Source organism: Garra rufa, chromosome 20 (genome assembly GCF_049309525.1).
Source record: "Garra rufa chromosome 20, GarRuf1.0, whole genome shotgun sequence".
In the NCBI taxonomy this organism is placed as follows: Eukaryota; Metazoa; Chordata; class Actinopteri; order Cypriniformes; family Cyprinidae; genus Garra; species Garra rufa.
In genome coordinates, this window is record NC_133380.1 from 27,396,642 (window position 1) to 27,423,469 (window position 26,828).

At 38.2% G+C, this 26,828-nt stretch overlaps 2 protein-coding genes across 2 annotated transcripts; one reads left to right on the forward strand and one right to left on the reverse strand.

Moving 5' to 3' along the window:
• Positions 1–1,089: 1,089 nt before the first annotated feature.
• Positions 1,090–25,570, reverse strand: prph (peripherin). Its single transcript, XM_073825930.1, has 9 exons — positions 24,979–25,570; positions 13,301–13,361; positions 12,516–12,611; positions 10,816–10,983; positions 10,601–10,726; positions 10,139–10,359; positions 9,995–10,044; positions 2,582–2,655; positions 1,090–2,147 (listed from the first exon to the last, which is right to left on the reverse strand). The coding sequence occupies exons 1-9, from the start codon at positions 25,470–25,472 to the stop codon at positions 2,073–2,075; spliced, it is 1,365 nt and encodes a 454-aa protein (XP_073682031.1). The 5' UTR covers positions 25,473–25,570; the 3' UTR covers positions 1,090–2,072.
• Positions 2,740–4,725, forward strand: LOC141294267 (uncharacterized). The gene is made up of 2 exons (XM_073826345.1): positions 2,740–2,751; positions 4,003–4,725. The coding sequence occupies exons 1-2, from the start codon at positions 2,740–2,742 to the stop codon at positions 4,609–4,611; spliced, it is 621 nt and encodes a 206-aa protein (XP_073682446.1). The 3' UTR covers positions 4,612–4,725.
• Positions 25,571–26,828: the final 1,258 nt, after the last annotated feature.

The window sequence follows — 26,828 nt, forward strand, 5'->3', positions numbered from 1 at the left end:
CAGGTACACTGAGGAAAAAAAATATTTGATCTCCTGTTTATTTTGTGCATTTGCCCACTGACAAAGAAATTATCAGTATATAATTTTATTTGAACAATGACCGAATAACAAAAACTCCAGAAACGCATTTAAAAGTTATAAATTGATTGCATTTTAATGAGTGAAATAATTATTTGACCCCTTCACAAAACATGACTTAGTACTTGGTGGTCAAACCCCTTGTTAGCAATCACAGAGGTCAGACGTGCCTTGTAGTTTGCCACCAGGTTTGCACACATCTCATGAGGGATTTTGTCCCACTCCTCTTTGCAGATCCTCTCCAAGTCGTTAATATTTTGAGGCTGATGTTTGCAGTTAAGAATTTATCTAGGTTTTGTTTGAATTCAAAGATGTTGAAACTGGACGAACAAAATCTGAGGGCCAGTGTGGAGAAAAAATATTGAAGCTCTTACTGAAGTTTAGTGGCAGCCCAATCAACTTGCATGTGATTCCTGAGCTGATAGATAGCACCAGTATAGGAAGTGGTGACATTAAGGCTTTTATTGTTGAGAGTGCAGGACTCAGTGTGCGTCTCCTGGATCCAAGCCAAACTTCCTTACTGGGCAAACTTCAAACTTTAAAAGGTATGCAAACCCTCTCAAAACATTTACTCTACTTGACCAAAGAGTGTTGCTGAAGTACAAAGTGGGGGTACAAGAGGATAATACTCTTGAGTTCCAGTCCAAGTAAAGAGAGGCAAGATTCCTCAAGCAGTGAAGGAGAAAAAAATGCCAGGATTGAAATAGCTCCTGAGATATGCCACTTTTATTATCTGAATTTTAGATTAATATTTAATATCACTTAGATTTGTTTTGTTATTTTGGCCTTGCCCCTTCCCAAAGCTTATGATGCTCTTTATCTGGTTGGACTGTCTGCTTTAATATCTTCTTACTATTAATTTTGATTGTCCCCTGTAGAAATTATCTAGTTTTTAGCCTGTATAGCTATTACTAGATTACAAGCTAAAAACTAGATAATTTCTACACTGGCCCAATGCTATTTAGGGGCTTCCATGAAAAAAACATCTGGGTCTTTGGTATCAGGAGCTACAGAGTTGTCTTTCAACAAACCATCCTCAACAAGCATTTTTGAAAGCATAAGAAGTGACAACCAACTTCTGTTTGTAGAAAGGAAGGACAGGAGAGAAGTCCTAATTTGTTCCTCCCATTCAGCCACTGGAGATCTGGAGGCTGTGCAGAGGAGGGGGAAACATCACAGGGACAACAGACAGAAATTACTATACTGAAGTATAACTTAAAGTATACTTAAAGTTCATACACTCAAAAATAAATCTTTAAAAAGTAAAATATTTTTAAAATTGTATTTTTAAATATTTATTCTGTATATACAACTTACAATTACTTGTAGATACAGAAAAAATACTGTCAATTAGTACTAATTACATAAATAAATAAATCTGTTGTAAGTATTGGTGGATTTTTCACTGTAAAACAACAAATAATTTAGGCAGCAAAATCATTGGGGAAAATTTGTGTTTTTAAAAAATATTTTTGTTACTAACCAAGTTTAAACTTAAAGTTATAAATCAATGGTTAAAAAAATACCTCAGACTAATTTGTCATTTCTGTTTCTGAGGAACCAAAGCAATGCACATTTTGTTTGTCTTATCTGACACACTCAGAGTTCATGGAGCTCTCTCCAAACAAGCTAATGACCTCCTAACAAGCTGTACCTGGCTCTCATTCACTTTTTTTTTTAAAGATTATATTGATGCAAACCTCTGAAACATTGTTTTTGATGTCTGTAAGTGTGTTTGTTTATTGGACATCCAGTTAGTGACTTTATTTGGATCTGCATACATGATTTATTAGTTAAGGCATTGTAATTTTACGCTCACATATATAGTAATAGCACCATCATATAGACAATACTAAGTCAAATATTTGCTGATTATTCACTACACTACTAGCAACATTGTAAACAGCATGTGTGCCTAAATTTCACCATTACAGTCCCTTTAAAATTGCAACACACAATTAGTAACTCATCAAGCATTGATTTAACTGCACGCTCTAATCTTTGTCAGATACTCCTTGACCATCTTTTTTCTCATCTCTGCTCTTTTCCTTTGTAGATTCCTTCACCACCTGATCAATGAACAAAAAAATAAATCAGACATATGCTACATATATTACATATATACATTTGAAATAAGAAAATAGTCTGTTATACAGTGTTTTTCATTGGCCATTTTTTTTGTTAAATGAGCTATAAGACTGCAATCACTACACTCTTAAAAATAAAGGTGCTTCACAATGCCATAGAAGAACGTTTTTTGTCTAAATGGTTCCATAAACAACCTTTAACATCTGAAGAACCTTTCTGTTTCACAAAGGGTCTTTGTGGTGAAAGAAGGTTCTTCAAATTATTAAAAGGGTAGGAAAGAGATGGTTCTTTAAAGAACCTTTGACTGAATTGTTCTTTGTGGAACCAAAAATGGTTCTTCTATGGCATCGCTGTGAAGAACCTTTTAAAGCACCTTTATTTTTAAGAGTGTACATCTGATGGTAAAGTGTCTCACCTCTCCATCACGAATCTCAACGGTCTTGATTAAGACTTTCTTTCCAGGTCCAGTATCATAAAACTGTCCGTAATCTGTTTAAAGACATCACACAGCAAATGTGGAGTAAAACACATGGTTTAGTAGTGGAGAGATTTTTTTTTTTTACAGATTGACACATGTATTGTTTTGTAAAAGAATATGATTATAATAAAGAGTGGAGACATTGAAACAATTGTTTTACCCTTGTATCTGTCCATTGTTGTCATTATTATCATCAAGCAACTACAGTAGCAATCAAAGTTAACTTCTGTTTCTTGGAACAGATTCAGTTTCAGCTAATAAAAGGAAATTTGACCTTTCACACACAAAGGAATAGTTCACCCAACATACAATTCCAGTGTTATAATTATAAGCAATCTTATCTTAAACTTCAAAACTTAAACTTTTGATTACATTTTAAATTACTTTTGAATTACCTCTTGTTTATTTGATTTCACATACATTAAAATATGATCTTGTACTACTTTGATGTAAAAAATTACAAAAGATTCTGAAAAATTTGAAAAAGTTGAATTCTTATTGCGTTTATGGTTGGACGCTAGGTAATGCTATAAGGTAATGTGTGTTACAAGTTAAGGCAGCTTGATTTTAAACAAAAAAAATCATATTGTTTATTTTAAGAAGTGTTGTCAAAATTCATTATGTTTCCCACATTATGTTTCCCGCTGTTTCGCTGTTTCCCTGCTTCCTGTTTGCCTTGCTGCAGAGTGGTCTGTGTTTGTTGCTCCCTGCAGCTTCGTTTTTCTGTTGGATTCTCTATCTTATTGTTAATTCTGCCGTTTTAAATTGATAGATATAGCTTAACTTAATTTCTGATTTTATCCATCAAACTAATCTGACTAATTTGATCATTCGCCTTATTCTATAATCACGAGTGCAGCACGTTAGCATTCCATTAGCCAGTTAACTTGCCACTCGCACTCCATTCACGCTTTTAACTCTTGTTTACTATCTTTAGCATTGCGTTAGCCGGTTAGCTTGTCATCTGCGTTCCATTCACATTTTTTTCTCTCGTGTTTAATATCGTTAGTACTCCTTTAGCCAGTTCCATTCCGTTTTTTCAGGAATTCAAACAACAACAGTTGTAAGTTGGAAACATTCCACAATCACGGTGAGTAATGGCTTCTTCTCCTACAATTGTTGTCTGCACTGCTTGCCACATGTATAGCTTATCTATCTCTGTCAGCAGTGAGCCTTATACATGTGATAAATGCAGGAATATACTCAGGCTGACAGAGAAGATTTCAGAACTAGAATCACGCATCCAAACTTTAATAGAGGATAGTAAGAATGTGAGGGCCTTAGATACGGTTTTGGATGCGTCTAGCTCAGAAAGCCCTGTACATTGTTTGGTTCCGGTAACAACGCCCGTGCAGCAGGGCAACTGGGTGACTGTGAGACGGCATAGTCGCGGGTCAAAACACCGCTCTTCCGTCCCGATCAGAACATCAAACAGGTTCTCCCCACTCAGTGAAGCACCCACTGAGAAACCTGATGAAAGTGCTCTTGTAACTGGCGATTCTATTGTACGGAACGTGAAAATAGAGACTCCAGCCACCATAGTCCAGTGTTTACCGGGAGCCAGAGCGCCTGACATCTTGGCAAATTTAAAAGTGCTGGCTAATGCTAAACGTAAATTCAGTAAGATTGTTATTCACGTCGGCACTAATGATGTTCGATTTCGCCAGTTGGAGATCACTAAAGATAATGTTAAAGAGGTGTGTGAACTTGCAAGTACGATGTCAGACACTGTAATATGCTCTGGTCCCCTCCCTGCTTACCGTGGTGACGAGATACACAGTAGATTGTCATCATTAAACGGCTGGATGTCAAAGTGGTGCCCACGAAATAACATAGGTTTCATAGACAATTGGACGAGTTTCTGGGGCAGACCTGACCTGTTGAAAAGAGATGGTCTTCATCCCTCCGGATGTGGAGCATCTCTCCTATCTAGAGATATGGCACATAGTCTTAGCGTTTGCACTTGACTAACTGGGGCCCAGGTCAGGAAGCAGACAGACTGGCTAAACCGACCGTCTGTTAGCCGCCTCACGTCACAGAAATCAGTTAATTCTCAGCACATAGAGACCCTTTCACCTAGATATCACACTATAGAGACTGTGTCTGTTCCCCGAGCAAGAAAATACAAAAAACGCCTGAATCAAATCAAGACTAACAATTTAATTGATGTTCAACAAATAAAAAATATATATAATACAGAGAAACAATTGATAAAGCTTGGCTTATTGAATATCAGGTCCCTTTCTACGAAAGCACTTTTTGTAAATGATATGATCACTGATCATAAGCTAGATGTGCTTATGAAACCTGGCTAAAAACCAGGCTAAAACCAGACGATTACATTATTTTAAACGAGTCCACCCCCCAAGATTACTGTTATAAACATGAACCGCGTCTAAAAGGTAAAGGGGGAGGTGTTTCTACTATTTATAGCAATATTCTCAATGTCTCTCAGAGAAAGGGCTTCAAATATAACTTGTTTGAAGTAATGGTGCTTCATATAGCATTATCCAGAGAAACAAGTGCTAATGATAAATCCGCCGTGACGTTTGTACTAGCTACAGTTTACAGGCCACCAGGGCACCATACAGACTTTATTAAAGAATTTGCTGATTTTCTATCCGAGTTGGTGTTGGCCGCAGATAAAGTCTTAATAGTGGGTGATTTTAACATCCATGTTGATAATGAAAAAGATGCATTAGGAACAGCATTTATAGATATTTTGAACTCTATTGGGGTTAGACAACACGTGTCAGGTCCTACTCATTGCCGAAATCATACTCTAGATTTAATACTGTCACATGGAATTGATGTTAATGGTGTTGAAATTCTGCAGCAAAGCGATGATATCTCAGATCATTATCTAGTCTCTTGTATACTCCAGATAGCTAAAACTGTAAATTCAACTCCTTGCTACAAGTACGGCAGAACCATCACTTCTACTACAAAAGACTGCTTTGTAAGTAATCTTCCTGAATTACCTGAATTCCTCAGCATATCCAATAGCTCAGAAAAACTTGATGATGTAATAGAAACTATGGAATCTCTCTTTTCTAGCACTTTAGATACAGTTGCTCCAGTGCGCTTAAAAAAGATTAAGAAAAACAGTGTAACACCGTGGTATAACGATCACACTCGCGTCCTAAAGAGAAAAGCACGAAAAATGGAACGCAGCTGGAGGAAAACAAAACTAGAGGTTTTTCGTACTGCTTGGCGTGAATGTAACTTATCTTATAGAAAAGCATTAAAAACTGCCAGATCGGATTACTTTTCGTCTCTCTTAGAAGAAAACAAACATAACCCTAGGTATTTGTTCAATACTGTGGTTAAATTAACGAAAAATATAGCAGAAACAGGTGCAGACATTTCCCAACAGCACAGCAGTAATGACTTTATGAAGTACTTTACCTCCAACATAGACACTATTAGAGATAAAATTGTAACCATACAGCCGCCCGCTACAGTATCGCATCAGATAATGCGTTGTAGATCTCCTGAGGAACAATTCCACTCATTCTCTATTATAGGAGAGGAAGAATTGTATAAAATTGTTAAATCATCTAAACCTACAACATGCATGTTAGACCCTATTCCATCTAAGCTACTAAAGGAGGTACTTCCATAAGTCATAGATCCTCTTCTGAATATTATTAATTCGTCACTATCATTAGGATATGTCCCCAAAACCTTCAAACTGGCTGTTATTAAGCCACTCATTAAAAAACCACAACTTGACCCCACTGAATTAATTAACTAAAGACCAATTTCGAATCTCCCTTTTCTGTCAAAGAGATACTAGAAAAGGTAGTATCCTCACAATTATGCTCCTTCTTACAGAAAAATGGTATCTGTGAGGATTTCCAGTCAGGTTTTAGACCATATCATAGTACTGAGACTGCTCTTATTAGAGTTACAAATGACCTGCTCTTGTCAACCGATCCTGGTTGCATTTCCCTATTAGTGCTACTGGATCTTAGTGCTGCGTTTGATACTATTGACCACAACATTCTTTTAAATAGACTTGAAAATTATGTAGGCATTAATGGTAGTGCACTGGCTTGGTTCGAATCGTACTTATCTGACCGTCATCAGTTTGTGGCAATAAATGAAGAGGTATCATTTAAATCGCAGGTGCAGTATGGAGTACCTCAAGGCTCAGTATTAGGGCCATTACTTTTTACGCTTTACATGTTACCCTTGGGAGATATCATCAGGAAACATGGTGTTAGCTTTCATTGTTACGCTGATGATACTCAGCTCTATATTTCTTCGCAGCCCGGCAAAACATATCAATTCGATAAACTAACAGAATGCATAGCTGATATTAAAAACTGGATGGCGAATAACTTCTTACTGTTAAATCCTGAAAAAACAGAGGTGTTAATTATTGGACCTAAAACCTCCACAAGTAATGACCTAAAACACAGTCTAATACTAGATGGCTGCTCTGTAAATTCGTCGTCATCAGTTAGGAACCTAGGCGTCCTATTCGATAGCAATCTCTCCTTTGAAAGCCACATTTCTAGCATTTGCAAAACCGCATTTTTCCATCTTAAAAATATATTGAAATTATGACCTATGCTATCAATGTCAAATGCTGAAACATTAATTCATGCGTTCATGACCTCAAGGGTAGATTATTGTAATGCTTTATTGGGTGGCTGTTCTGCACGCTTAATAAACAAACTCCAGCTGGTCCAAAATGCAGCAGCTAGAGTTCTTTCTAGAACTAGAAAGTATGACCATATTAGCCCGGTTCTGTCAGCACTGCATTGGCACCCTATAAAACATCGTATAGATTTTAAAATCTTGTTAATTACTTATAAAGCCCTCAATGGTTTAGCTCCTCAGTATTTGAGCGAGCTTCTATCGCATTATAGTCCCTCACGTACGCTGCGTTCTCAAAATTCTGGCAATTTGATAATACCTAGAATATCAAAATCAACTGCCGGTGGCAGATCATTTTCTTATCTAGCGCCTAAACTCTGGAACAATCTACCTAACACTGTTCGGGAGGCAGACACACTCTGTCAGTTTAAATCTAGATTAAAGACACATCTCTTTAACCTGGCTTACACATAAAACATTAACACATTCCTATAATTCAAATCCGTTAAAGGATTGTTAGGCTGCATTAATTAGGTCAGCCGGAACCGAAAACACCTCCCATAACATCTGATGCACTCGTTGCATCGTAAAAAGAATGGCATCTACGCTAATATTAGTCTGTTTCATTCTTATTCCGAGGTCACCGTAGCCACCAGACCCAGCCTGTATCCGGATCAGATGGTCACTGCAGTCCCCCGGATCCAATCCGCACCCAGCTTAGATCATGGATCACCACCTGGAGATGACTTCAATAGCCATGGATGTCAACCAGATGAGCTCCAGAGACGGATCATCACTAAAGACCTCGCCAACCTAGACGGCCATCGGCGCTACACCACAGGATCCTGATGAGTTCTCTACAATCAGACATTGGTACAAACTGCTGGTTTCGTCTGGCCAGAGGAGAACTGGTCCCCCGACTGAGCCTGGTTTCTCCCAAGGTTTTTTTCTCCATCTCTGTCACCTGTGGAGTTTTGGTTCCTTGCCGCTGTCGCCTCTGGCTTGCTTAGTTGGGGACACTTTCCAGCGATATCGTATACTATTTGAACTGAACTGACGATGATATCACTGAATTAATTGATGAACTGCCTTTAACTGAAAATTGATTATTTACAATAATGCGTTACTTACACACTATTGTTCTGTTTAAATACTGTGCAGTTGCTTTGACACAATCTGTATTGTTAAAAGCGCTATATAAATAAAGGTGACTTGACTTGACTTGACTTTAAACCGATATTAAATTCTATACTGTTATTGTTGTACCAAGCCTAAATCATTAATAAACATCAAAACACAAATGACATTGAATAAGCAAAGGCAAAATTTAACTTAAAGGGGTCCTATTATGCTTTTTCACTTTTTGAATTTTAGTCAGTGTGTGATGCATATGTTTGGGCATAAAAAACATCTACAAAGTTACAAATCTCAAAGTCCACTCCAAAGGGAGGTATTTTGTTTTGTTTTTTAAATCCCTTTTCTACAACAAATGGCTCCTTGGGACTACAGCATTTGTTTTCCAATGTTCAGATGTTCCATGTTCAGAATATCATTCAAATATATCCCGCCAACGGAAATTCGAATCGTTGGCAGGTGGGGAGGGACGAGGTGGGGGATTAGCCTAAATTTAGCAATGTAGCATGGACAGCCGCTTCTGGGATGCTCCAGCAAGCCGCAGGGCGGCTGGTGTAAACACAAGCATTGACTCAAGTGCCCGCGAACTGCTCTGGTCACTGTGTCAGAGCCACACCATTGACCTGTGCGGTATAGAGGGTCGAAATACACGCGGAGCCACGGCTGATGTAAACAGCCGTAGATGTACAGTGTAGGGTAAGAGATTTATTCATCATACAGTGTAGACAGCTTCACTAGCCTTACGCTGGAGCTGGTTTCAGGCATGTAAATAATTAAATAAATTAGCACAATAATGATAATATCATGTATCGGTGATCTTGCAGGCTGACAATAAGACCAACACTACTGTAGCGTATTATTTACTCACCCTCCATGCATTCTAGGTGTATATGACTTCCTTCTTTCAGACGAATGCAATTATCCTGACACTCTCAAGCTCCAATAAAGTGCATTGATCCATAATAAAAAGTGCCTCACATGGCTCCATGGGGGTCAATAGAAGCCTCCTGTAGCGAACTGATGTGTTTTGTAAGAAAAATATCCATATTTAAAACTTAAGAATCATTTTAATCTAGCTTGCGCTAACAGTTGTACATGGAACTTGCTGCTTTGGGAAGGGGCGTGGCAAGACTGAAACGGCGTCTAAGCTGTTCACCAATCACAACACAGTGGTACTGCTAACCAATCACAACACATTTCGTTTTTCGGAAGGCGGGCCATCATCAAGCCCGGAACTAATCGAGCCATTTGTGCCAGGCTGGGGAGAAAGCTATTGTAATAATGTAAATAATGCAAAAAACAATGCGTTTTTCGAACCACCAAGTATGAGAGCATGTTCTAGTGCACCCCCAAAACAAAATAAAGACTTAGTAAAAGAGCATAATAGGACCCCTTTAAACACTAATATTAATATAGTTTGCTTGGCTGGTCTTTGTGTGTGATTCTAAAACCCTTATTTTAAACCATTCCTTGAACACCTTTAACCATTCCATTTTTTATTTTATTTTTTTTTTTAATTGTAAAATGTTCTTTTTATTTTTAGGGTGAAATAATAATAATTTAAAAAAATACCCCTGGACTTTATCTTATATGTTATGATAGACTCACCACCACTGTGTCCACCCATCGAAGACATTTTCATCATAGGAACCACAATTCTGAAAGGCACAATTTACAAGAGTTATAAACGTAAAACAAAGTACTTTACACAATCAGAAACTTGTTAAAGTGGCTCAATGGCCTCACACTTACCGGTTTTCCTCTCCCTCGAGAAGTTTCCTATAGGTGGCAATCTCAATATCTAGGGCCATCTTAACGTTGAGCAGATCCTGGTATTCCCGCAGGTGGCGTGACATCTCCTCCTTCAGGTGGCGTATCTCGTCTTCTAGGCGAGCCACAGTTTCTTGATAGTTTCCAGCCTCTGCAGCAAACTGCTCTTCCATTTCTCTCATCTGCCTCAGCAGAGCCTCATTCTACCATCACAAACACACACAAATGTTTAGCTATCTAAAGGGAATATCATACATTTATATTGTATTATATAAAGCTTTAATGACTACAGAAATATATAAAACTTGAATTTTCATCAACTTGACAGCTTAGATTTCTAATATTGCATAATCAATGAACCACGCAAATCAGTTTCTGTTTTTATACAAAGCTTTAGGCAGGTTGAAAAAAAGATGCTAGAAATATTTAATTATATGTATTTACAGTGCTCTTGAGAGCATCGATATCGCAGTTCTGGGATTGAATTTGTCTCCTCAGGTCATTGGTCTCTTGCTTAGCTTGTCTCACGGCCTCAGCATTGCGCTTAGCTGAATCAGTCAGGTCAGCAAACTAACAGAGAAAACACAAAGATGATCAGTATGTTTAACCAGTATTTTATCAGTAATACCCCCATACTGTGTTTATATGAAGTCACTCACCTTGGACTTGTACCACTCCTCAGATTCATGCATGTTTTTGGTGGCGATATTCTCATACTGGGCTCTAATGTCTCGAAGTGCTGCTGTCAGATCAGGGCGAGTGGATGTCTCCATCACCTCCATCTTCATCTGCTGACTCTGAACACTCACCTGTACATCCTGAATTTCCTACATTTAAAATATACAGTTATTTTTAATGCTTGTGTGTTGCTGTTTTGTTTGTTTTGTTTTGTTTTGTTTTGTTTTGTTTTGTTTTGTTTTGTTTTGTTTTGTTTTTTGCAAGCATGATTTGAAGAACATACACCTTTCATTAGTGACATTAAAACACAGTTTAGGTTTAATAGCAAGTAATTTGCCGCTGCTTCCTTTGATGGGGTTTTATAATGGGGGTTTTCGATTTATAAGTAAATTGTAAAAAACCTGTGGTAAACCTACAAAAAGACACTCAAGTACATTTACTCAAATTTATATGTAAGTATTGTTAGTTTATACAGATAATTTAACAGAAAGATATATTGGGCCTATATTTAGCCTTTTGATCCAAATTTACTTTCTAAGTGCCATTAAAGGAATAGTTTACCCAAAAATGAAAATTCTGTCATAAAAGATATTTTGAAAGTGTATGGGGAAAAAATACTATGGAAGTCATTGTGGACTAGAAATTGCTTGGTTACCCACATTCTTCAAAATATCTTCTTTTCCATACAGGGTTGAAACAACTTCATGGTGAGCAAAGGATGACAGAATTTTTATTTTTTGGGTAAACTATCCCTTACAGTATTTTAAGTATAGTTGGCTTGTAGTTTTGTTTTTCCCACAAATACTGGCTTCTTTGAGGTAATGCATCAGCATGTGTTTTATATACTATCCTTAAAAACTTTCCTTATAAAGTATATAGTGACAATTAAGCTTTGGGATAAAATAACATTTGTGGATATCAACCTGATCTTTTTTATACGCAGTGCTATTAACCCACACATAAACATTTGATGAACATTTGGCTGATTTTATATGCTTTTTTTTCCCTAGGTGGGAGAGTATTGTAACAGACAAAAAAAAATGGATTGTAACAGTTAATAAAATGAACCTGATATATATATATATATATATATATATATATTAAAAAAATAAGTAGGTGAGGGCAGTCCTAAGTGAGGCTGCCAACTCAATGACTTGGCTGACTAAGCCTTTGTGTTTAAATGTTGTGGTTATACTTTTGAAATAGTGTGTGTTTTAATGTTTTTCTTCGGGCAATACCTTGCCCTATAGACTCCTTTTGCACAGTAAGCACATTACTGTAATGAAATTGTTGCTTGGGCTTACAAACTGAGGAACAATATTATTTTTGACAGTAAATGGTAAAAAAAAAAAAAGCATGTGATAAATATCTGTAGAATATCTGTAAATATCTTTTTAAACGTTTTTCAGTTTTTTTTTTTTTTTTTTAAATTAAGCAGCACACAAAGACAACATAAATTAAATACTATTTCATTTTCAACTTCAAAATTTCAGGTTTAATTCAATGTGTTTTACTTCATAATTAATTTACTCGCATAGTAAAAATAATTTCTAGACCATATTTTTTTCAGCCTAAGCAGGTATTTGGTTTTCGCATTCTGTAATTCATTTATATATATATATATATATATATATATATATATATATATATATATATATATATATATATATTTGTGTCTCACCTCATCATGCATCTTCTTGAGGAACTCAATCTCATCCATCAGGGACTCAATCTTCCTCTCCAGTTCCAGACGTGCAAGTGTAGCATCATCCACATCCTTCATGTACAGACAGTCAGATTATTACTGCTGTTATATCTGTTTTTATATACTTTAAAATGTAAACAATATATGTTTTTTTTTAACTGTAAGATTTTTAGCTGAATAATGAATGAAAAAGGTACAAATAATGTCAGATAAAGCAAAAAAGGCCTTTTGGTGGCAACGTCGAGTAAACCAAAACTGATTTATCTTCACTTAAATACTAAGTAAACTCATCTATTCATTAGTCCACTTTTACAGATTAATTTCATAAATGCATTATGTTTAAAATCACGCAATTCCAACACAAACTTTCAAATGTCATGAGACCTTCGTGAATTGTTTTAGCCTATATTTAGCTTTTTACTTCTGTGATTGTTATTACGTTTAATTTTTGTATTATCATGATGAATAAAACACGTATGAATCAAAATTGAGTCAAAATAATCCAAAAGCCAGTGAAAAAAAAAAATTGTTAGGGGACCAGCGTAATGCTAATTTTAAGGGTTGGCCTACATGAAATATGTCATCACTGGAGTGCTCTATAAGAAAAAAAATAAAAATAAAAATAAGCAAAACACAAAGACCCAGACAATGTGTCAGGTGTGTAGACTTCTTATTTCTACTGTATGACGAAAATAATGAATTTCAGAGACAGCATTCAGTGGAAATATATGTTGTAAGATACTTTTCAATTTTCACATTACCTTACGAAAGAGAGTCAGATTATTCTCTGCTTCCTGTCTTTTCTCCATCTCCTCATTTAACCTGCACATAAATAAGATAAAAGTTTACATCAATAAAAAGACAATGTTTAATACCTTTTTCCAGAGTAACAGAAAATATAATTATACATTAGTGTGCTGTTGAAATAATGTAATCCATCTTTTATTTGATATTGGGATGGGTGAGAGAGGGTCCTTAAAGACTGTGTGTCTGAAGTCAAGGTCGTAAAATAAATATAAAATTTTATCTGGCAGAGAGTCAGAGGAGCGATTAGTTGATTTGCTTAAAAGCATCTGAGATTACATTAGTACCGGTTGAGTGAAATGTTCTAGTTGCAAATGTAATAATCTATTCATAGGATAAGCCAAACATATACAGGGAGGCCTATACAGTACTTCTGCTGTAGTCATATCATAATATATCGCTCAAGGAATGCAGACTAAATCTAGCTGCTAAAATGGGCATAATTCATTAATTCATGATTCATTAAAACATAGGCCTATTGTTGATGAAAGTATGAGTAAAAAATACTACTCCAGAATATAAACAGTACATGCCAGCACTGTCTAAAGATGATCTGAGCCAATGTATGCACGAGTTAGAGAGTTGAGACTATCTGTGCTAAGAGATCTAACCGATCAGAGACCACTTTATTGATAATGTTGGCAAAGGATAAAATGTCTTGATCTAGAAACGTCCTTATCTGAGTAAAGAGAATAAATGCATATACCTGAGTTGCTGATCTTAACTTTAGAAGTTACCTTCTGTGTGTGCATTCATGTGAAAATACTAAAAAAAAAAAAAAAGAAAAAAAAAATACCCTTTGTTTTGTTGCTTGTGTAACTCTCCAGCAATTTTCTCCTGGAAAGAAAAGACTGTTCATACCAAGATTAGTGCTCTCCTTGTGTCTTACACTGAATCTGTTACTCACCTGTTTTTTCCTGCATTCCTACCCCCACCATAAATAAAAATCTGGTATTGAGATCATCTTCTGTCTTTGCATCTGTGTTCCATCATCATAAACTCAACAGGGACATTCTCTTCAACTGCCAGCGATCCTATTGAAGAACTGATTAACCAGCTTTGTCAAGCACTCACTGCCATTCATCTCCAAAGCACATGGTGCCAGTTTCTCATTCCCTTCCATGGTGCCAGTATTTCACCACTTAGCTCCACCTCTCTCAGTTCCAGTTTTATGTTCATTCCAGCTCACTACTCTGCCTCAGCAGAAGTTAGTGGTTTCCTTTTGCAATTTTCATGATTGATCAAAAATAGTTTTTGTCATCTCTCTGCTCTCCAGATGCAAACTACAATGGGCCAAACTCATCTAGGAGCAGACTGGCTCTTTCACCCAGTTCCTGGATACATTCCTCTTCTCTTTCTGTGAAGTATTTGTTCATCCAGTGGGAGATTTCTCCATCACTGAGCAACTCTATCATCTTCACCAATCTGATCTATCTATCTACAATTTTGAACTATGACTGCTGTCTATGGATGGAATTAGTCAACCCTCCTCATGGCCTACCAACAGAGCCTGGAATCATCTCTTTAGCCGCGTCTCTTGGCCTTCTACAACATCATGGTCCTTGAGTGTGTAATTTAATTGTCCATATTTTTTGTCCAGGTTTTCAATCACATGAATTCATGTCTCAATGATCACTCTTGTCCTCCAGAACCAAAAGAGGAGCCTATGCAAGTGGACTCCTTTTAAAGTCTTTCAAAGTAGACTCTGTTTGCTCTGTTTCAGAACGTCCTTTGAGACCTCGTCTTCCAGTGCGTTCCATTCAAACTCTGCCCCATGCACCCTTGTGTATTGAACTCAGTGGCCAGTGCACACGTTTCTCTCACAGTTATGGATTTCCTTGACTCTGTGTCAGCAGGCATACAATCTACACAATATTGAGTGACTCAGTAGTGGCCACTTGTAAAGGTAATCATCACTCACCACATTTAACCATCAGTCTACTCCTACTCACTGTGAAACCATTTCAATTCTGGTTCTGCAGGGCCGACCGCATCATGGAGGTCCTTTGCTTACCTTGTCTTTTATGGTCCACCATTTTTGTGACGCCACTGTCTGGGTCTTGCCATATAGCGTCTGTATTCAAGGGATTTATAAACAAGGTGTTTTTGGAGTACCTCCATTACTTTGTCATCTTCTACATTAAAAGATTGGAGGTCTCCCTCTCACACAACGCGTCACTCAGTGTCTCCCTTATCTGAGGATTACCTACCTGTTTGTTTTCCTCATACCTGTTCATCCTCATTGGTACTTGGGGGGTTTGCAAGCACAAATTACATCCATATTATTAATTCCCAAAATATCAGCGTTGATTTCAAGGAGGATTTGACCTTTCATTAGGCAATTTTCTTTTCTTATGTCAAATCCTTAAATTGAATCAATAAATTCAGTTCAAATAATAGGGTTAAATAGGGTAAAATCTAGGGGTGTAAGGGTTGGGTTCGATAAGTTTTGATACAATGGTTTTGTTGTTATCAATTCAATCAATTGACGCCGAATTACAGCTAATTCGAAAGTGAAAGTAAAATGCGCACAGGCATTTACAAGTTATTTAAAAGCAAACAACAGTGAATAAAAACAAGGAAAATAGGGAAACTCTAATGAACTGCCTCACCGTCTAAACCCTACTGGAAAAGTGTGTTTTTTCTTTGGGGATGGTAGAGGCAGACATCACGTTGCCTGTTACATCATTTGGGCTGACTTTTTGAGCACAGTGGCATTGAGAACTTTATATTTCACACACTTTAAGCTCTGTTATTTTTTAAAAATGTAATAAGATTACATAAATCCTTCGGTTTGTAATGCGTATTGAACCGAAAGCCTCATACCGAACGCTTCAATACGATATATATGTATAAATGTGGCATAGAAACTGCATCTGAAGTGATATGTGCACAGATAATTAGCTCAGAGGCGTTGCATTTACACTACAATTGCAACTGCATAAATAATGTTATGACATTGTTTTAAATGTAACATTTTGAGTATAGAAATATGAAATGATTGAAAAAGAAATTAAATGTGCAACTAAAACTCAGTGAGTCAGTGAGTCACTGAATCAAATTAACAAATTAGTTGAAACTTGAATAATTATAAGATGTTGGAGCAAAATAGACATTATGTTAAAATGTAAGTAACTTTTTGTTTTTTTGAACTGCATCCCAATTGTCCATATATTTAGAATTGTAAGGATTTTTAAACGCCTCTGTTAACTGACTAAAGTTTTTTTTTTTAATTTTTTAATCTTTTCGTGTACTCAGGTCCCGAGGAGTACTTGATTTCTCATATCTATTTATAATTTTAAACTTAATGGAGTAGTTCATTTTTAGAACAACAGTTTACAGATAATTTATTCACCCCCCTGTCATCCAAGATATTTATGTCTTTTTTTCTTCAGTTGTCAAAAAATTATATTTTTTTTAGATAAACATATCTGGAAATTTCTCCATATAATGGACTTAAATGGTGCCCCGATTTTTGAATCTTGAAAATGCCTTTAAATGCAGTTTAAATGCAGCTTCAAATGGCTGTAAACAATCCCAGCCGACGAAGAAGGGTCTTGTCTACCGAAACGTTCGGTCATTTTCTTAGAAAAATATATTTTTACATACCTTTTAAGCACTGAAACTCGTCCAGCACCAGGGCTTGTAGTGCGCGTTCCCGACTTTACGTACTGCGTCCACCGTGCTCTGCAACGCAGCGAATGCTTGAAGCAGTCCCATCACCTGACTCGCCGATTGTTTGTAACAGTGGAACAGATGTGGTCCAGTCGTGACAGCACTGAGATTCCTGCTCCGCTGGAAATGGCTGGCATTTTCCACACTTGCACCACCATCTCGTCTCGTTTTAACGCGGCCTGCCCGAGGCTTGTGTCGCCGCTGCGGCTGTCGCAGTTTTAGTTCATCGTCTGTGTATTCCGGCTCAAAAAGGTAGGAAACGGTGAAAAACTCCATCTCATGTGCTCCTCCAGCTTCAAAGTCGTCCGACATCATTGTACTTTATGTTGTACCTTGTTGCTAAAGAGTATTTGATTGCGTTGTACTTCTCTCTTCTCAAGTTCGCTTTGTAAACACTGGGTCCGTAGTTTCGCATACGTCACGCGTGACCTTTCGACGTGAGTACGTAAAGTCGGGAATGCTGAGGGAGTCCAAGATGGCTTCCTGCTAACTCGACTTTTGCTGAGCTCTGCTGACAAACTTTCAAAACGGCACATATATCATTCTTTCAAGTCACATTTAAGTAAAATCATCCACTTCTACCTTTCTGCCTACTTTAAGATTCAAAATATGAAGTCGACCACGGATAGAAGAAGGGATATGTCGCGTATTTCTAAAAATTGAAGGATTAAAAAAGACAGTGGACTTTGTATGTGCTGAAATAAATGACATTAAAGGCAAAGTCAATCAGTTTGAGACTAGATTAAGTACCGAAGAAAAGAAGATGGGGACCTGTGAACAACATCTCACTGACTTGGAAAGATATTCCCGTCAATGGAATTTACGTTTACAGGGGGTAATTGAGAAGGAGCAAGAAGATGTGAGAGCGGAGTCCATTCGTATTTGTGAATCTACGTTCCCTGAGGGAGGTCACATCCTAACAAACCAAATCGACACTGTTCACCGAATTGGAAGGAGGCTCCAAAATAGTTCATGACCTCATCCCATCCTTATTCAGTTTTCTTCACGTGTGGCGAGGGACGGAGTGTGGAAAGCAGCGAGGACGTCAGAATTTCTTCGTACCAATCAACTTCGTTTCACGGAGGATCTCATTGCGCCGGATCAAGAAAGAAGACGGCTGCTTTGGCCCGCTGTTGAAAAGGCTCGAAAGGAGGGGAAAAGGGCTCACTTCGTGGGAGCCCGTGCCTTCATTAATGGATCTGAAATATTTCCACCTTAGTAGGGTAAACCTGGCTGGTTAAGTGGTTGGTAATTCTCTTTTTGTACAAGTAAGTTTTGAATGACTGCATTATGCCGAAGTTTGGATTCGTTTCCCTTTCTTAGTCAGCGACTGATGCAATTTCATCTTTAGAGGGTTCTACAAAGTTTATTATCTTTGTTCTGTTTTTATGTCTATTTCAATTGTTTCTCTCAATGCCAGGGGGTTACGTGATAATGTAAAGCGTAAAGCGCTATTTTTGTATGCTAAATCTTTTAAAACTGATTTTTGCTTTTTACAGGAATCTTACTCTGTTCTTAATGACACTACTTTTTGGAAAAACCAATGGGGCAATGAGGTTTGGATGGCTCATGGTTCTGAGCATTCTGCTGGTGTAATAATAATGAAAAACTGTTTTGCTGGTTCAGTCTTACAAAAATATATTGATCCTAAGGGGCACTTTATTTTACTGGTAATGTGTTAATAATGCTTTTATATTGCTAATTAGCGTTTACGGGTACAATACCTCCCGAGAAAATGATTTATTATTGGAAGAAATAGGAGGGAAAATTATGTTATGGTCAAATACACTTCCAGATGCTTTAATTTGTATTGGTGGAGATTTTAATATCGCTCCTGATAACAATCTTGAAAGATTTCCTCCTAGACAGTCTGCTTCTCTTAACTCCAAACTAAAAATATTCATGGAGAAATTCAATTTAATTGATATCTGGAGGGAAATGTTTCCAAAAGTTAAATCGTATACATGGAGTAACAAAAATCAATCAAGACTTTCTCGCTTAGACTACTTGCTTGTACCACACTCCTTTAAAAACTTTAATGTTTCAGTTAAAATCCTTCCCTCCCCTTTAACAGACCACCACACTATCCTTCTTTCTACTCCTTTATCCACAGGACACTCAGAAACTAGTTTGAGGGCTTCTTATTGGAAAATGAACTCCTCTCTGCTTAAGCATGATGAACTAAAACAAAGAATTTCCTTTTTGATTCGTTACTATTGGACCAAAGCTTTGTCTGACAAAAAATTTTGTTATAACTGGGAATTACTAAAATATGAAATAGGACTGTATGTTAGGCATTTCAGCAGCAATTTAGCAAAACAGAGAAGGTACGAAGAGGAAGAGGTCACTTCAAAGATCGTAACACTTCAGAGCAAAATTCAGGAAGACTTAACAGAAGCTGACTTAACAGAACTTGCCGTGCTTCAATCTAAATTAGATAGTATTTATAAGCGTAAAGCTGAAGGCTCCTATGTTCGTTCAAGGAGGAAATGGTTAGAACAAGGAGAACTTTTTTAGAATGGAAAAACATAATTCTAGGAATCTTACTATTGACTCTTTACAAGTTAATGGTACTTTAACCAATAATCCTAGAGAAATTGCCTCTTTCTGTAGTAACTTCTATTCAGAACTCTATATGTCTAATTATTGCAAAGAATCTACTCTTTTCTTTCAGTTCTTAAAGGATATTAATCTTCTATCTAAAGATGAGCAGTTTACCTGTGATAAATCTATAAATATTACTGATATATTTGACGGTATTAATGGCCTTAAAAATAACAAGTCCCCTGGCACGGATGGCTTTACGGCTGAATTTTACAAATGCTTTGCAGAAGAATTAGCCCCATTCCTACTAGAGATGTTTTTAGAAAGTATTCAGTCAGAAAATCTGCCTCCAAGCTTAACACAAGGCTTGCTAACTTTAATTCCTAAACCCAAAAAAGACATTTCCTTGATAGATAATTGGCGACCTATCTGCCTACTCAACAATGATTATAAAATATTGGCTTGGATCTTAGCTAAAAGGCTTAAGAGTGTTTTAAACTCTGTTATAGATGAGACTCAATCAGGGTTCATACCAAAAAGACACATAGCTAACAATATCCGACTAGTTCTAGATTTATTAGATTATTCTGAATTAGTTAGTGATGACAGTTTTATTCTCTTTTTAGATTTCTACAAAGCGTTTGACTCTCTCAATTATGAATTTATTTTTTTATCTCTCAAAAAACTTGGATTTGGTGATCCATTTTGTATGTATGTAAGAACTCTCTACAATAATGCCAACTGTTCTATAAATCTTAAATTTGGTACTTCCCCTAGATTTCAATTGTCAAGAGGAGTTTGTCAGGGTTGCCCTGTTTCACCTTATTTATTTCTTATAGCTGCACAACTTCTTTCTTCCTCTCTTTCGAGTAGTGTTCTACAGGGTATTACTGTTGCCAATAAGTATATACTTATTAGTCAGTTAGCCGATGACACTACTTTGTTTCTTAAAGATAAATTGCAAATTCCGATTGCTATCAAACTTATTCATTTTTTTTCTAAAGCTTCAGGTTTAAAGCTAAATCTGTCAGGATTTTGTCTATGTCTTGTCCTGTTCTGTTCTGTTTCCCAAGTGTTTTCCCCCCTATGTTTCATAGTCATTTGGTTTAGTCCTTGTACTCCCCCTTTTGGTTTAGTCCTTTTGGTTTGTTCTTACCCATATTTGTATTTCCCCCTCGTCATCTTGTTTGTGACCACGCCCATGTTTCTGTGTATAAAGTCTGTGTCTGAGTACTCCCCAGCTGTCCGTCGTTAACGTTACATGTTCTCCTCTTGCGCCGTGTTTTGGTTTGTTTTTGTATTAGTTTCAGTGTTACTTTTAATAAACTGTTTCATTTCATTTACTCCGGTTCTCTTCATCATTCTCCACTCCTCCACTCAGCCAGATCGTGACAGAACGACGGACCTACACAAAGAAATATGACCTGGGCTGAGGACAAGCTATGGAACCTCCAGCAAGGTGAGCGTTCGCTGGAAGAATATGTGGAGGAGTTTCTGAGTATTTACCATCTGGTGAGAAGGAGTGATAAAATGATCAACGCATGCTTCCAGATGGGACTCAAAGATGATTATTTGTTCCAGTTGATTACTCCAAATGATTGCTACCGTCCCGTAGCAGATTTCGTAAATTTTGTTCTTGATTTATGTGATTCCCCATTCCAAGTCATGGTGGAGGATGGTTATCCTCTTCCCATCTGGAAACATGCAGTCACCCCGTCTCACCAACAGCCAGAGCCCTCCGCATATTACTCCAGCGACCTCACCCCCTCCTTGCCTCCCACGTGTCCCCAAGTCCTCCTAAGCCCCACGTTGGTCCTCAGCCCAGTATCTCGCCGCAGTGTCAGCTCACAAAATGGCCGCCACGCCAGCTCACAAGATGGCTGCCATGCCAGAGTCTGCAAGCAAAATGGCCGCCACACCAGTTCACAAGATGGCCGCCACGCCAGATTCTGCACGCAAGATGGCTGCCACGCCGGAGTCTGCACACAAGTTGGCTGCCACGCAGGAGTCTTCACGCAAGATAGCCGCCAAGCCTGAATCCCTGGCCAAGATGGCCGCCGTTCCTGAATTCCCGGCCAAGATGGCCGCCGAGCCTGAGTTCCCGGCCAAGATGGCCGCCAAGCCTGAGTTCCCGGCCAAGATGGCGGACGTTCCTGAGTTCCCGGCCAAGATGGCGGCCGTTCCTGAGTTCCCGGCCAAGATGGCCGCCGTTCCTGAATCCTCGGCCAAGATGGCCACCAAGCCTGAATCCGTGGCCAAGATGGCCGCCGTTCCTGAGTTCCCGGCCAAGATGGCTGCCAAGCCTGAGTTCCCGGTCAAGATGACCGCCGTTCCTGAGTTCCTGGTCAAGATGGCCGCCAAGCCTGAGTCCCCGGCCAAGATGGCCACCAAGCCTGAGTCTGCACCCAAGATGGCGACCGCCAAGTCAAAGTCTCCGCTGGTTCCGCCCAGCCTTCCAGAGTCTCCGCTGGTTCCGCCCAGCCTTCCAGAGTCTCCGCTGGTTCCGCCCAGCCTTCCAGAGTCTCCACTGGAGACGCCCAGCCCTCCAGTCTCCGCTGGGGTCGTCCAGTCCTCCAGAGCCCGCTCCTCTAGAGCGCTGTCCAGAGCCCGCTCCTCAAGAGCGCCGTCCAGCACCCGCTCCTCAAGAGCGCCATCCAGAGCCCGCTCCTCAAGAGCCTGCGTGCCCTCCACAGCCGGAGCTCTCTCCTGCGCGCCCTCCAGAGCCGGAGCTCTATCCTACGTGCCCTTCCGTGCTCTCCTGGGTGGACTATACCCTAGGTTCCCCCAAGAAAATTTTGGGGGGGGCTACTCCCCTGATCAGCCATGGCCACCTGGACGGTATACTCGGCCATGGCCACCTGGACTGTATACTCGGCCATGGCCTCCGGGACTGTATACTCGGCCATGGCCTCCGGGACTGTATACTCGGCCATGGCCACCTGGACTGTATACTCGGCCATGGCCACCTGGACTGTTTACTCGGCCATGGCTTCCTGAGCCCCTAGATCCGCCATGGCCATCTGGACTGTTTACTCGGCCATGGCTTCCTGAACACCCAGATCCGCCATGGCCTCCCGGACTGTTTACCCGGCCATGGCCCCCTGAGCTCCCAGACCCACCATGGCCTCCTGGACTGATTATCAGGCCATGGTCCCCTGAACCCCCAGATCCGCCATGGTCTCCTGGACTGTTTATCTGGCCATGGTCCCCTGAGCTTCCTAACCCGCCATGGCCACCTGAGCTCCCTGATCCGCCCTGGAGACCACCCATGTATCCTGTGTTATCATGGTTACAGAGAGATATGCTGTCATATGGCTGTCATAGCTTTTCTAAAGAAGACAAGGACCAATATTATTTGACAAACTTATTTATTTTCTTGCCAAATTTTTTTTACACAAATGTAAATGGAAAGGTACTAAGCCCTACTTTCCTGTTTTCTGTAAGGACCTTAAATCCTACCTTGATATTCTTCTTACATCCAGCAATTCCAAAGCCCTTAAAACTGTGGCTTTATGTCATTCTCATATTTCCCTGATTGTGTAACCTGTATCTGTACTCTCAAATGTACTTACCCCTGGCATTGGAGTTTTGTATGTTCTCTACTGCAATTTAAAAAAAAAAAAAAAAGTCGGGAACGCTCACTACAAGCCCTAATGCTAGACGAGTTTCAGTGCATAAAAGGTATAAATATATATATACATATTTATAAAGCAACATGTTTTAACGTTAATTTATAAATCATAAACATTCCTTTAAAGGAGTAGTTCACTTTCAGAACAACAATTTACAGATAATTTACTAACCCCCTTGTCATCCAAGCAAACATTTCTGGAAATTTCTCCATATAATGGACTTAAAATGAAAGAAAATGACCGAACGTTTCGGTAGGCAAGACCCTTCGTCGGCTGGGATCGTTTACAGCCATTTGAAACTGCATTTAAACGGCATTTTGGAGATTCAATTAAGTCCATTATATGGAGAAATTTCCAGAAATGTTTGCTTGGATGACAAGGGGGTGAGTATATTGTCTGTAAATTATTGTTCTGAAAGTGAACTACTCCGTTAAAGGGATGTTTATGATTTATAAATTAACGTTAAAACATGTTGCTTAATAAAAAAAGTAGTGTTTTACACATTGCTTGATCTTTTAGAATATTTGTTGTTTTACTTTCTGTTTTCAATTCATTTAGGAAGAAAACGCCCCTGCTGGAAATCCTTTTATTATCAATACTGAGGGCTGCCCTGTCCGGGAGACAGCAACGCGGACCTGCTGCTGAATCTAATTAGGCTGCAAATTCGCGCATGCACTGATTTCGTGTTTGGTGAGAAATGGGCGTAAAACATAATTTTCACGAGGAGTGTTGAGGTCAAAGTAGTTTTAAGCAGGCACATCTGTATTAGTTTCTTATGGAAGTCTTTTTGTTTTCAAATTACACGGACAGTAGCATGAAATGACGTCCATATAGACTGAATACAGTAGGCTATGTGTATGGTGCATTAGTTTAAATGCCTCATCCATTAGACACAGTCTAAACCGCATCATAGAAGAAGATGATGATGATGGGAGGATCCCTGCTGCAGTTTCTTTGTCTCTGTTACTTTCATTCGCTGCCACGCCCATGTAATAATGCAGACATACTATTATTTTTAAAGGTCTAATCTTAATTTCTTCAACCATAATTACCTCTATAGTGATAACTGCAAAAAAAAAAAAAAAAAAAAAAAAAACAATGCTCTTTTCATTTGTCCTCTGTATCAAAATAAAAAGTAGCCTACACTCCATAATGCCAATGTAACCAAACTAATTAATAAATGAATATTATTATAATTACAACAGTTAAACAAAAGCTTAATCCTATATGACATGTATTGTTATAACATGATACAGCAGTTATAAATGGGTACCACAGACATTAGAAATGTCAAACTTTGACACATTTAACTTTTAACTTTACCAGTATTCATTTTTGTACTAAAGCCATTTTAATTTTTACTTTCAAAGAGTTTACACGGGGGGAAAAACTCTTTATTTACTCACCCTTGTGTTATTTCAAATCTGTCTTTCTTCAGCTGAACACAAAAGAAGATATTTTGAAGAATGTTTCAACTGTTTTCAATACGATGAAAGTTCATGCCTACAATATTTTAAAAAAATATCTTCCTTTATAATTCCAAAGGAACAACATCAAGGTGAGTAAATGATAACAATGTGTAATTTTTTTGTACAATCCATTAATACACTGGATAGAAACAAAAATTTTGAAGTTAAGAAATTTTTCTAAAATATAAACAGTGCATATAATATAAAACTGAACAATGTAGTAAAAACTTTTTCTATATTTTCTTAAAGGACCTGTTATCTGTAATGTATGATCCCCCTTGCAAGTATACACACCCCACCAGCTAGCACACGCACCTCTGTTTGAGCAGGGCCACATCTTCTGCCAGGTTGTCTTTCTCCACCTGCATCTGGTCTCGATCTTTGCCCATCAGTTCCAGCTGTCTGCGCATCTCTCTCATCTCCTGCTGGCACAACTCATTGATGCGGCCTGATGGCCCTTGCTGCTGGTCCTTATACTGACCCAGCTCCAGAATCAGCTTTGAGTTCTGCTGCTCTAAATACCGGACCTTCTCTATGAAGCTGGCAAAGCGATCATTGAGTTCCTGTAGTTCTCTTTTCTCATTGCTGCGTGTGGCAAGGAACTCCTGGTTGACGGCCTCTGCCAGTGAGAAATCCACTTTATCATAAGAGAGACGGGGGGCCGGAGCACTGGAGCGGCTCCTGAAGTCCACAGAGCGGGTGGGAATAGATGAGGAGATGTAACGGCCCCCTATGCGACTGGACACAGGGCTATAGACAGGCGTCCCAAAAGTGCGGTGATAAGAGGTGCGAAATGTAGAGTGACTCATGGTTTAGCCTTTAATCGTAGTTTAAACCTTTTATTTGATGATTTATCTGATGTATCTGCCTCTTCGTCTGGTCTTTTTGTCTCTAGTAGTTTAGATCAAAGCTGAGTCACAACAGGATGTGAGACTGAGGCTTTTATACATGAAGCTGGTCAGTTGATCTGAGCTCCACCCAGCCCAGCCCATTCCCAGTCTTCCGAGCCCCTGATCTCATCTTCCTTCATGTATGCATCATTCATCCTTACAGTCAGTTCCTCCCAAACCCAACCTGGGCACTTCTCTGACCCTTTCCACTTGATACGTGAATTCTTGCTGCAGAACACTGATAATCAACAGCTTTATGGGCAATTGTTTATTAACTCATGATGTTAATCGGACTGAAAGAAGCATTTTAAATATTCATTAGGACTAATTACAATGGACTGGGCCCAAATTGGGCTGAAGTGCAGGAGAGAAAAACAAAGAATAAAGATAGATGAAGACCTAGCTGGTCTAAATGTTGCATTTTGTTGTAAAAAATTCTGGCGCTTTAATTTGTGTGCAAACGTCTATCTTTTTGAATAACTAAATTCAAAAAAATGACCCACTCATAAAGTCACAGTCACTCGCTTCTTTCTCGAATAAATCAATCATTAATGAATAGTTAAATGACTAAGGCATTGGCTCGCCACGACTTATTGGCAGTTTTATATATTTAAGTATCGTTTCATTTCTCTTTTTCTATATTTTAAATTATGCTTCTGTGCCACCATGATGCAAAGATGACTTTTTTTATACTGAACTCATTTGAGGTACCCATCTATATGGATATGCCCACTGCTAATAGGATGTCTACATTAATAATTCATATATAGCTTTAATTTTTTTTTTTTTCGTTCCTCAGTCAATAAAGTCATCATAAGGACTTAACAATTATCATTACTGATTCTGGCACAGCTAGTCTTGCCAAAAAGACTGGAATTTCTAAATATCCTTCTATAACACTTTATAATAAATATACACAAATAACGTACTTACAAATCATTTGCAAACTATTGTCACTGTAATTAACCTAATTATTATTGTTTAATTAGCTCATATGTAAGAAGTAAGATCATGCTTTATTAAACATAAATAATTCTCACTTTAGATTAGGTCACAGAAAATAGGAAAAGCCATTAATTAAGTGCTCCAAACCAATCTTTTTTAAATATTAATTCATATTCAGTGTTCCTTAAAATGTTAACATTTTTTACAAATTAAACAATAATAATTGTGTTAATTACAGTGACAATAAATGTCACTATTTGTATAGTCTAGTCATGTATTAACTACAGTTTAGAATTATTAATAGTTTGTTATTGATTTGTGAGTACTTTA

What these genes read in the sequence shown, in the direction of transcription:
- prph (XM_073825930.1), bottom strand. Translation starts at nt 25,472, where the DNA reads ATGAGTCACTCTACATTTCGCACCTCTTATCACCGCACTTTTGGGACG. An exon ending in ATCTGACTCTCTTTCGTAAG is followed by an intron (nt 12,612 to 13,300) that starts GTAATGTGAAAA and finishes CTGTACATGAAG; the next exon opens with GATGTGGATGATGCTACACT. An exon ending in CTCGAGGGAGAGGAAAACCG is followed by an intron (nt 10,045 to 10,138) that starts GTAAGTGTGAGG and finishes TGTGCCTTTCAG; the next exon opens with AATTGTGGTTCCTATGATGA.